Here is a 12990-nt window from a genome sequence, read left to right on the forward strand (position 1 = left end):
AATCCGTCTTAAAATCTTTCATTAACCAATTTTGTGATATTTCAAGATGCAATACTCTAATCAAATTTATCAAAAATTTCATTGATAACAGTTTTAAGAATTCAACACACAAAATATTAATTTTGTGTAGAATTGAAAAAATGGTTTGAGTTGGTTCTTTAAAATCACACTTTAAATGCCCTAAATATACCATTAAAAAAAGTAGTTTTGCCCGGAGAGTCTAATGTGGTGGTACGGAAAAGGAAATAGTGGTGGCTCATGGCTGCCGGAAGAGAAGAAAGCTAATATGTGGCAGGGAAGGGGAAATAGTGATGGCTCATGGCCGCCAGCCTTCCCCCGCTCCATGTGCCTGAGTATGTTTAATTCGAGATTATAATCAATTCACTTTATTGAAGGAATTGAAGAAAAGATTAAATTTAACAAGAGGAGGGAGGGAACCCCGAGACGCCATGAGTCTCCGCTATGCAGACACAAGCCTCCCAGATTTGCTAGGCAGACCGAGCCTCAGGTATGCAGTAATGAGCATGCGCAATACATCAAAATGTGCCTGTAAAATACAGGTTTTTTTACATTTGTGTTTTAAATATAAGATTTTTTACAGATTACTGAATATAGAGGCAGGAGAGGTTTCTCAAAGTTTTTATCAATTAGCATAAATAGTGCCTAATTATGACTAATAAAGTGGTATTTTTAGCACGAAAAGGAAAAGATTTAAAGAAAAAAAAATTAAATTGAATTTCTTATCATCCTTTATAATCTTTGATTTAAGCAATACATTTTTTTATAGTTTAAATTAAATCTAGAAAATTTGTATCATTTATTTAAATCTTAACATTTTTCAAAACAGGTATCAATTAAATTAAAGATTATAAAAAAAGAGTTTTCTCAAGAAATATTTCTCCGAATATCTTCCTTTCTGCGCAAGAAATGTTTAAAGTTTTAGTTTAAATCTTATAATCCAAATATGTTTCTAATCATGACAATCGATAGTAAAATTCTTAAGCCACTACGTCAAAAACATGAAAACAAAGATTTTAAAAAAGCTGTGCTGTAGAGTAAAGTATCATTTACTGCATTGCAGAGGCACGGTCTGCATAGCGGAGGCTTGGTCTGCATAGTCGAGACTCGATCTGCCTAGCAAATCTGGGAGGCTCTTGTCTGCATAGTGGAGGCTCATGGCGTCCGAGAATTCCCTCCCTTACAAGAGGATAAGTTTGAGTGTATGGTTCAAGCTCCTCAGTATGCATAAGTCAACTATTCATTCATCAGTGGATATATCGAGGTTTCGACTGTAAAGCTTGCACAGAGGAGACAGACATTGGTGTCTGTAGATGGAGGAGAATTAGGTCTAATTCACAGTTTTAGTTGGTAAAGAATTAGGTCTAGAATGTTTAGAATTAGGAATTAGGTCTAGAATGTTAAGAATTAGATCTAATATATGAACAATTGAGTCTAAAATGTATAAAATGGAGCTGGTAATTTTCCTAAGGCATTTTTTACAGGCATCCTCCCAAACGTTAGTTTAGACCTTCCGAGGCGCTAAAAGCTGAGGCTAGGACAGACTTGAGTTATCGCTTAGGAAATTACAGTTTGAGGAAGTTGGCCACAACAAATAAACACTCGTCAAGTTATGCATCATTTAATTAACACTTTACTGTAAACCCACTAACTAAAAATAATGGTTAAGATTTCGTATTTATTGATGTTAAAGCAAGTACAGAAGGTGTTATCGAGCAAATTCTTGCACAAAATCTTACAAATTTTTTAATTTTACTATTTTTTATTTGATTTTAATCTTGAAGAATTTGGAGTTAGAGCCCACAAATACCTCAATTTTTCCAATTTTATTGCACAGCCAAAAAGGTATCACAGTTACAGGCGGGTAGACGAAGTGTCTTTAAATTATATCCTCATTAATCAACTGTGTTTAGGATATCCGCTCTTGTGCTCGCAGGAATTTGATTAATTCCATTTCAAAAATGTTTGCCATAAGATATTTTTAATGGACTTTAAATGCACGCTTGTGCACTGACAAGATGACAAAACCATGGGTAAGGTCAAAGAAACACTTACTTAAAAGAAACACTAACTTAAAATTCCACAGGGGGTAAGGGGGTGGTGGGAAATTAAGATAAAAGCCCGAAAATTTTACTATCCATAAAACCCATCATGAATTTCGGTTTACATGAGAAACCATTTTATAATTTGAGCTTGTGTTTATAATCCTTTTCTTAAGGACATTCAGTGTTGGTAAAAATTCGTATCAATTCCAAACAGTAGGTAATAGAGTGGAATCGGGAGGGTGAGACCAAAAACCCTAGTACCCCAAGTGAATTTAGAAAATACTTTCAATTGGTTTTGGAAAGATTAATCCCGACTTTAAACCTTGAATGCGAGAATTTAACTCCAAATTACATGTTCATTCATACATATTGATATCATTCATCACATGGTTCATTAAACTTTAACAAAATATAATTTATTCAGAGAAAGATGCGGCAGCCATAGACCCTCAACAGGGGCCTTGCCCATCCAACCCCGGGCAGGGTCAAGGGAAAATCGAAGGATTTGGCATATTGGAAACTTTATGGATAATCTGCCAAAACTAAAGGATTTACCTCTCGACCCTCGACATGCATAACACACATACAGACTATAGTGCCGGACAGATCTTTGATCGCACCAAATATAAAACCCCAGGTGAAAATGCTCCTTCAATTCATTAAGAAGTGGCATCATTACCGCTAATGAAGGAGCAGCGTCAAGCAGCTCAACGCAGCTTATCATCGTGGGGGGAAGATTTACAGTATTGGAAACGGTACAAAATGCTTTCAGTCAAAAGTAATATTATCCAATAAGATTTGAAAGACTCTGTGGTACTTCAGGTGTCTAATCGAACAAAGATCACCTTGCTTAACTGGGATAGTACCAAGCAATCTTAAGATAAAAAATAGACATTGGTTTTAAACTGAAAATTTGGAAAGATCTTAAACCCTTGTGAAGAGAAGATTATTAAGTTATTTTATGAAGTATAGGGAGGAGAGGGGTAGCAAAGAAGAGTAGTATATGTAGAACCCTCCTCTCTGGTGTTTGGGGAGAATCTAGTTCTCGTCCTCAGGGTTCCCACCCTCCTGGTGGAACTCAGCTACATACAGAGATTTGTCAATCACCTAGAATGGAACATTAATTATTATCAGTAAATGACGCAAGAGTTTACTAGTACCACCCGGCCATGGCTTTATTTACAAATGAAGTGTATGTGGTTTCAAGAAGAAACTGAACCAACTCAATCCTGCCGAGCAAGAAAACAACAAACATTAGTATCTGGTAAATTGTTATGATTGAGAGTTAATGTTAGGAGGGAAAGTCTTTGCTTCCATTAAGATTACATTTGATTCGAAACAGCGCTTATGATCAATAAAATTTCGCCGGGATCTGCACAGGATTTTTTTTTAAACAGAAGAAAAATTTTCGAATAATTTCCCTTATTTTTCATTTGCTTAACCATTCGGAAAGGAATTTTTTATTAAGTCATTTTTTAATAATTAAGCTGAGATCTGAGAGCAAAAGAATTACTTTCAGTTTGGATCCGGATCCGTGGATCCGCATGTTTTTGCAGATCCTACGGATTCTATGCACTGGTTCGAAACATGAACAATAAACAAATTTCATTTCACAATTGAAAGATACTAGAAAGTTTAGTAATTTCTAATTTCTCACCTTGGGAATAGGCTTAATCTCTGTACCAAGCTCCTGCTCTATCCTGTGCAAGGAGAACCTGTCGTCGTAGGTGATCAGATTGATCGCAATACCCAGGTGTCCAAACCTTAAAACAAATTTCAATTAACTGAATGAATAATTTATAAGTTTTATTTAACGAGATGAAACTCTAAAAATGAACTAAAATGACCAGAGCTGAATAGTGGTTTATCGAGGTTAATGCTTAAACTCCTGGTTTTACTAAACCCGAGATTACTTTAATACGCTTTCAATATCCAAGAAAAAAAGTACAAAATTCAACCAATCAGCGCATCATGTTAAAATATCTCATTAACTTTTGAAAAACCGGTTTTTTCTGGTGTAAATTGTGTCATATCAATTGAACTAAACATCGATTAAATAAATGTAAGTTTTGGATTAATGTTTTTAAGACTAACGTTTAAAATGATAAGTCCTAAAATGTGATAAAATATTTTTTTTTTAATATGTTCCTAGTAACATGATTAATTTTATATTTGCTTAAATGGTCTAAAGCCGGCTTGTGAACAGCTGACTTTAATTCAATCGGATATTTGTTCAATCGATATAGCATTGTGTCTGTAATTGTTATCAAACGTTTCTTTTATACAGTAGGGATATCCAAAAAAGAGGATTAAGAATAAAATCAAAATAGTGTACATTGGATAATCAGATAAAGCGCTCAGGATTAAGGATATCTCATTCATTCTCAAGTTTTCAGCTCCGGCCCCTTTCCCAACTGACATGCTATTCATACTAATCTGACCTAACTCACAATTAACCTAATGAACTTGCCAAACTGCAGTGCTTGGGATCCGCAAGATTTTGGCTTCCTGGATCCGGATCTGCAAAAATATGCGGATCCAAGAGGCAAAATATCAACCAAAAGCTGCTAAAAAAATTACTCTCAAGCCCAAATCTGAACTATTAAAAAGATTTGAATTATTCAAGTTTTAGCATAAAAAAATTTGAAAATTCTTTGTTAATTTGGGTCCGGATCAGTTTTTTTCCAGTGCGGATCCAGGATCCGGATCCGCATCAAAATTAAATGAACCATAAGCACTGCCCAACTGACATTGTTTACCTACAAATCTTACACGACATGCTGTATCTACTAATCTTAACCCAACTGACATTATATACCCTTAGCCCAGCTGACATGCTTTACCTGCTAATCTTACAAATGACAAAATATCTACTAAATCTTACTCAACTGACAACTATGTCTTCCAAATCTTAGTCCAACTTATCTTTCCTGGCTAACATGCTAAAACCAATAAATCTTATCAAACGGACATTCTTTTTCCAGTAACCTTACCCAACTGAGATGGTTTACCCACTAATGCTGAATCTACTACTTAAAACATTTAACTAACCAACTAACATGTTTCACGCACTGATCTTTAACACTGACATGCTTTACCCACTACTCTTACCCCCAACTAGCATGCTTTAACCACTAATCTTACCCAACAAACTGGCATGCTTTACCCACTAATCTTACCCAACAAACTGACATGCTTTACCCACTAATCTTACCCAACAAACTACCATGCTTTACCCACTAATCTTACCCAACAAACTGGCATGCTTTACCCACTAATCTTACCCAACAAACTGGCATGCTTTACCCACTAATCTTACCCAACAAACTGGCATGCTTTACCCACTAATTCCAACCAGTCGAAATTAAAACAAACTAGTCCAGACGAAAAAAATTATAGTTGTTCCTAACCAACATCAAACATTTACTTATCCTACCCCATACTAGATTTACTAATCATTACGGACGAACCTGCCAGATCTACCAATCCTATGAAGGTAGGTTTCAGCCATCTTTGGGAAGTCAAAGTTGATGACGACATTCACGGCCTGGATATCAATACCTGAACAAATTAATAAAATCAGAAAATTAATTGGGAAGTAGGAGAATCAATCAAGACCAATTATTACAATAATCTTACATCTTATCAAACATTTATGGTACAGGTCTAAAATATTTTGATCAACTTCTTGACATGTTAAAATAGGAACACAGGAACAGAATCTTACCTCTGGTGAATAGATCTGAGCAAACCAAATTTCTGCAGTTTCCGTCACGAAAATCATGAAATACGCGGTTCCGGTGAGCCTAAAGGAATAATATTTATTAAGGATTATCTACGCTATTACTATTCTTGGAGAACTGTTCTTAGCTTCACCCTTCCACAATCGTTTATCCATGGATGTAAATATCTTTTTGTATTTACTATTCCTGCTGACACAGCAGAGACAATGAATAAAATTGAAACTTATCCCGTTAGGTTCAAACACGAACCTGAGCCATCCTGGAGTGGATGTAGTAGCAGGAGTAACCCAGTTCAGTAATCTTCTTGGCTAACAACTCCACCCGCTGAGTCGAGTTACAGAATATAATGCTCTGAACAAATTATGTCATAGAATTTTACAAGTTATTTCTTGGTGTATCAAGATGAGAACATAATTGAGTTCATCAACTAGAAACATTAGATAAAAAAAGTACTTTTGATCCATTTCATTTTGATCCAAGCTAGGATCCGGATCCATATTTTGCAAATAATGGATTTTGGACCATTAAACAATAGTCTACTATTCTTTTTGCGTAAATTTTGCTCAGAGATGAAAAATTTGACTTGGGTTTAGAGAGCAAACAGTTTTTATTTCAGTTTTGCTCCTTATATCCGGATTCAAATCCAGGTACCAACGGATCCGGATTCTACGCACTGCTGAATGAAGTAACCAAAAGGAAAAAAAAAATATTCATTTGAAAACTCTCAAGCACTAGTTATAGTTGAATGAATTCAGGTTCAGATAAGATCAAAGTTATTCGCTAGATTATCATCAGAGGAATCTGTTAAGACTCGACCCTTCTCATCTCGGTAATCATCATTACAATTCAAGTTTGGATTGCGCTACAATGGTTAATGAAAAACGAAAATATTCAACGACAAAATATCCGTCAAATAATAAAAATTTAATGGCACTTAGCAGAAGCGGAAATATATTTAAGTTATTTTCAAAATTGCTTGATGCATAGGAAATGTGAACAGGGATATGTATTTTCTAGATACTTATAAGCAGAGCCGTTACAAGAGGTAGATTTTTTATGGGGGAGAGGGCCGAGTTTTATTTATTTGGGGTATCCATATCTATTACCAATTTAATTAATTCCAGATAATCAAAAATCCCTGGCCACTAACTCCGCCATCGGATTGAAATTCTTAAAATATCCAAGCATTGGCATTTATTCATTTTCTATTTAATGAAAAACTTATCCGTTTGTATCAATCCAAACTTAACCCTCTTTCAACTTCCTCAATATTATGCAAAATAATAAATTTTAACCTGATTGATCCTAAGTTTACTGAACAGAGTATTCAAACAATGCACCTTCTGCCTTTCCTAAAATTCAACAGTTAAATAAGAACCCCAAATCAAGCTATAAAAAATATATTCAATAGATTGATTTTCCACAAGGACTAACAAAATGTGAATTACCTATTTAAAAAAAGAGTTTCTTACTGAAAATCTATATACTGAACAGACTTGCTAACAACCCAAATCAAGTAGATTTGCCACAGCTTTAAAATTTCCGATTTGAAAAGTTTCGGATTTAGTTTTCTAGCTTTAAGACAAACTCTCGTATTAAAGCACTTATTTAAATTGTCAGTAAATTTTACCTGGACAAATGCGTAGAACTGAGTAATACCCTTGAGTGTGAGCTCATCCATCAAATTGATTTCGTACCTTAATTAAGTTTTACTTAATAGATCGCCAACAAACTAAAAAATTCAACACTAGTATAAAAAAAATTGAGACGCGGGTCCAAAAATTTGGCCTCTTATAAACATTAGGTTTAATATTATACTTTGCTTTGAGCCGCGTCGCAATTTGTGACTCGGCTCAAACATGATTAGTTAAATATTCTGCGTTTCGAGATTTGAGCCGGCGTCCAATTGGAACCGGTTTTTGTCGGTTCAGCTACGCGGTTAAACTTCTTTAAATTCGGAAGCGTTAAACCACACAATTTTAATACGTCAAGTTTATTTTCATAAAAAATCTAAAAATTTCTCTTACGCCCCGGAGAAAAATACACCCCCCCCCCCCCGCCATCCATGTGCTTAAAACTTACGGATTGGTGAGATGTTTCTGCATAAATGATTCAACAGTTAGAGGGAAGGTTGCACTGAAGAGCAGAATCTGGCGTTCTTTTGGAAGATGAGAAATGCAACGGTCCAACATTCCCTTGAAATCCTAAACATAAAAATTTAATTTAGCCCTGCAGTTATATCCGGATCCGGATCAATTCTGTAAAAAATGTGGATCCGGAAACATGTTTTTTAAAATTACACTTTCTTTATTTCTTGCAAATTTAAACTCATTAAACGTTCAATGTTCAGAATGGTTATATTGGAGTCACATTAAATGAAATGAAAGTGTGCAATTCTGAGATTAACAAGTTCCACGGACAAAGGGCTAAGATCAGAGATTCAGTTCCCAAAATGAGGACATTCCGTAATAAACCCTTGTCTAATTTAGTTATTTTGATGTACTGGGCTTACGTTTGAGAGAAGTTTGTCTGCCTCATCAAGTACCAGAATACGACAGTTATCCATGTTTGCAACCTAAATATTTTAAGAGACTATATTTATAGATAAGCTTTTACAATTTACAACTTAATCTTATGTAAAGGTATCCATCCTCCTCTTAAAAACTCGTTAGATAATTTTAGACAAATTTGTACCAGGAACAAGTATTAAATTAGTATAAAACGGCACAGATCTTGCAAAAGGCAGATTTCTACAAAATAAAATGAAGTTAAAACGAGTATGTCATCCGAATTATTGAGGATATGAAGTTTAAACGTAAAGTTAAAAAGGTCAAAGTCTTCCGAGTTATTTTCAACCAAAAAAATAGATCTTAAAGAAACTTCCGAAGATACACCAAAAACCCTATTAATTTTAAGATGCAGATACTAGAGGGCGGGGGGGTTATCAGATTACGCTCTCGCCAGGAATATCATCATCCAGGGGAATCCGAGTATCAAGAAGACGCTCAGGACTCTACCCTGATCTAGCTCGGCCTTTTGTTAGTCATCATGTTCATGTTGAGGCCGGGGGAGGGGGCGGAGGGGGACCTAACCTGCTTCTCCATAAGATCGAGAATTCTGCCAGGTGTAGCTACAACGAGGTGAACCTTCTCATACAATCTCATAATATCGTCCTTTAAGTTGGTTCCTCCTGGAAAACAAAACAAGGTTAAAACGGTCTTAAGAGTTTAACATTTCAGAGGGGTCTATATTTTTTTTAATTACCCTTACATACGAGCAGTTGGACGAGCAAATTTTTATCTTAGTCCCAAAATTTTATTTATTCTCCATTTTTTCTTTTCCAACCCCCAAATATGTGCCAAGGCATGTGAAAAATTAGTTTACGGGGGAATAACTACAGGGTGGCCAAACTGTACGGATTGTTTTTTATTAACCCTAAAATTGTACGGATTGTACAGATTTGTTTTCAAATTGTACGGATTGTACGGATTTTTATCCTGGAAAATACACCGTTTTTTTAAATTTTCACTCATTTCAGCAAATTTTTCATGAAAATTAAAAAAAAAATTCTCGTCAAAATGAAGTTAGTTTAACTTATTTTCTGCATTCTAAATAATATTAGATTGATTAATGTTTCAATTGACAATCAAAATTCATTCATAATTTTCGAGAAGTGTTTTTTGGAGAATATGTTCCACAAGTACTTATTTGATTGCTTATTCAAGAAGATGTTCCAGGATCCTGTACACAGTATCCTGTACCCTGTATCCTGTACCAAGTATCCTGTACCCAGTATCATGTACCCAGAATTATGTACCCAGAATCATGTACCCAGTATCATGTACCCAGTATCCAGAATCCTGTATCCTGTATTAAGTTCAATATCCTGTATCCTGTATCCAGTATTCATTCAATATCCTGTACCCTGTATCCTGTATCCGGTATCCGGTATCCTGTATTCTGAATCCAGTATCCTGAATCCAGTATCCTGAATCCAGTATCCTGCATCAAGTATCCAGTATCAATCCAGTATCCTGTATCCAGTAATCCTGTATCCAGTATCTTGTATTCAGTATTCAGTATCCTGTATCTTGTATCCAGTACCTTGTATCCAGTACCTTGTATCTTGTATCCTGTATCCTGTATCCTGTATCCTGTATCCCAGTATTTAGTTTGTTTATATGTATGAAGCCAATTTTTTACAGATTGATTTTTGCTGAAGAAGTTTAAACCCTCTTACATGAACTGAACACAAAGGACAATGAATGAAAAATTGAATTTTAATGTTTTTTTTTCAAAAACGGAATTTTTTTTCGAAAATTGTACAGATTTTTAAAAAAAATTTACGGATTGTACGGATTTTTTTTTTAAAAATTGTACGGATTGTACGGATTTCTTCTGAAAATGTACGGATTTGTTCAAAAAAGCCACCCTGTAACTATAAAGAAATATTTATTTGTTTAGGATTTATAACTCGAAAAACAAGTTCTTTGCCGATCAGAAATGAAAACACCTTATATGACCCATTTAACATCTACTTTTTTACTCTACAGAGGTTTGGTCCATCACCATCACTGAATTTTAAAATGATCTTTGGATGGTTCCATTTTAGCTTAGAGCTGGTTGATCTATACCCTGCATTAGCTCTTTTACTATAAACTAGAAGATATTCTGTTTTAAAAACAGTTTTAAACCATAAATTAAAAAGACTAGATTGGGATGAAATTTTTTGGAAATAAATCTTTCCCAAAATACTTTATTCGCCAGGTCCTAGGGCAGTGTGAAAGACGATTAAGATTTCTCAAAAATTGGCAAAATAAACACACAAAAAAATCAGTTACTAAAAATGTAAGCAAGAACAAATTTTATGCGACTTTACCTGTAGTGACCATAACCTTGAGACCCATATGCTGAGAAAGTTCAATTGCAATCTGTGAGGTCTGCAGGGCAAGCTCACGGGTAGGAACAATTATCATACCCTGAGAAACATAAAGACTTAGAAACTAGAAAAATATGATTACACATATTCCTTCCGTACCCAGAGACTGAATCTTGCCATCCGTACTTTTTGCAAACATACGACGCCTTCCTTACTCACTGTGAAACACGACCCCTCTCGGTGAAAACAAATAGAAAACAGTAAAATTAGATGTGCAGACACCTTTGGGCGACATCTAGCGGACATACACTATTGAGTACGGAGACATACAAAGAACGACTTAATTACACTCGTTAAGTTGGCAAGATCCGGGCACTGGGAGGCTCATATCTTAACACACTATCATCAATAGCTTAAATACTAGTCCTTAACAGTCCTATCGGAATAAAATTCTTAATTACATTTGTATCTAACTCTTGATGTTCAAATAAAAGTTCAAGTAGTTGAAAATTTAATACCTGGATAACATCTTTGGTTACATCTATCTGCTCTAGTATAGGAATACAATAGGCTCCAGTTTTTCCAGTTCCATTCTTAGCTCGGGCCAAAATATCCCTTAACAAATTAATTGTTGCCTTAATTCAACGTTAAGTTGGATTAGCGGGGGGGGGATACAGAGATTGAACTTAAATTATTTCAACGAAGGGAAATTGGTCTTATTCAACAATACCGGATCCGGATTTAGGTATTAAACATTTTTTTAAGATTTCCTATAACATTATTTTCTCGCTTATTTTAATGTTAGAATAGTTCAATCCAGTGCTTAGGATCCGGATCCGCAAGATTTTGGCTTCCTGGATCCGGATCCGGAAAAATATGCGGATCCAAGGGGTAAAATATCAACCTAAAACTGCAAAAAAAAAATATTTTACACCAAAACCCAAAATCTGAACTTTTGAAAAAAGAGATTATAAGAATTTCCTCATTTCTAGATGGTTCATCAAGTTTTAGGATAAAAATAAAAGAAAAAAAGAAAACCAAAAATTGTTAAAAAAATTTTGTTAACAAAATTTCAGTAAATCTTAAAGAAATGCCCTGGATCCGGATTCATTTTTTTCCAGTGCGGATCCGGATCCGCATCCAAATTGAATGGATCCTAAGCACTGGTTCGATCACAGATTATGATGTTGTTGTTAATCTCTAATTGGTTGACAATTAATAAGCTAAGAGTTTTTTTTTTAAACTTTGGTGGATATTTAGCCCCTTAAGGATCCGAATCCGTTGATCTAATACCCACAAAGGATAAGACTGTAAAGAGTAAAGACGATTTGATAGTTGAAACTTTACAAATATGTCTATCCCAAGCTTAAATGAAGTCTTCTGCCTTGAATGTGATAGTTTATGGCTTATTTAATGATTTGGCCAAGGAGAAGATAAGTATAGTAGTAGGGAATCATAAATAAAAGGAAAGGAACAATGTGAATTCAGTTCAGTCTTCTTTTAAATTGTCCTCCATCGAGGGAAACCCTGTCGTTAGTAAAAAATTGTTAACAAACCTTCCAGTTAGTGCAATAGGGATGCTGGCCTCTTGAATTGGAGACGGTTTCTCCCAACCTTTCTCAAATATACCCATCAGCAGAGGACGTTTCAGGCAGAAATCTTCAAACTCATTTCCCTTGGTTGCGGTCACATCACTCGTCTTGACCCTTCCATCTCGGGCAGGCAGGTTCAGCTGGCTCTTCCATCCTTTCCTAATATGGAGCAGTTATTATTTAGAAGACATTTGCCCAATTAATTTACGACATCATTCCATACTTCACCGACAGCTTCAGAACGGAATCAATTAACCCATTAAAATCGTAAAAAATAATTTTTGATTCGATAATCAGTTTATTAAGTAGTTTTAGAGCCAGACAAATTCCTGAATACGCCCCTAGTTGAGCGAGACATTTAATTACAGAAAATAATGTACAGGTTCTCAGCGAGAACCCCCCCCCCTCGACAGCAAGTTTATCGTAAGAAGTTCATTTATATAAAAAAGGTTCCGTCCTAGTATACAATTATTGGAACCTCCCCCCCCCTCGCCTTTTAATTTTAAACACGACCACTTTTTCAAGTTATTTAATTATTTGGGTCTGTCCTAGTGAACGATTTTTGGACCACCCCCCCCCCTATCAATTTTGAACATGACCATTTATTTTTCAGCAAATTTATTATTTTTTTTAATGTTATTTAGGGTTGGGTTAGATTAAGATACTTTCTGGGCCGAGCGCTGCGGCTAGGCTGGGCTAGGGGGCAGAGCGCT

The 12990-nt window shown here is 35.2% G+C and overlaps 1 protein-coding gene across 2 annotated transcripts in view; it reads right to left on the minus strand.

The window, feature by feature from the left end:
• Nucleotides 1-1682: 1682 nt before the first annotated feature.
• LOC111701094 (putative ATP-dependent RNA helicase me31b) overlaps nt 1683-12990 on the minus strand; it is a 16668-nt gene continuing 5360 nt past the window's right edge. The window contains exons 2-15 of one of the 2 annotated variants that reach the window (XR_002765147.1): nt 12242-12436; nt 11204-11300; nt 10686-10785; nt 8899-8996; nt 8319-8381; nt 7889-8010; nt 7437-7503; nt 7102-7158; nt 6056-6157; nt 5791-5869; nt 5534-5624; nt 3721-3826; nt 2416-3170; nt 1683-1795 (exon numbers count right to left, since the gene is read on the minus strand). Coding sequence is in view for 1 of the 2 variants with exons in the window: in XM_023472240.1 (XP_023328008.1) it covers nt 3102-3170; nt 3721-3826; nt 5534-5624; nt 5791-5869; nt 6056-6157; nt 7102-7158; nt 7437-7503; nt 7889-8010; nt 8319-8381; nt 8899-8996; nt 10686-10785; nt 11204-11300; nt 12242-12436 (1246 nt within the window). In the remaining variant the exon portion in view is untranslated. Of the gene's footprint in view, nt 1796-2396; nt 3171-3720; nt 3827-5533; nt 5625-5790; nt 5870-6055; nt 6158-7101; nt 7159-7436; nt 7504-7888; nt 8011-8318; nt 8382-8898; nt 8997-10685; nt 10786-11203; nt 11301-12241; nt 12437-12990 lie in introns of those variants that run through there. The other variant, XM_023472240.1, reaches the window with a different exon arrangement.

The sequence above is a fragment of the Eurytemora carolleeae genome, unplaced genomic scaffold, assembly GCF_000591075.1.
Source record: "Eurytemora carolleeae unplaced genomic scaffold, Eaff_2.0 scaffold323, whole genome shotgun sequence".
NCBI lineage: Eukaryota > Metazoa > Arthropoda > Copepoda > Calanoida > Temoridae > Eurytemora > Eurytemora carolleeae.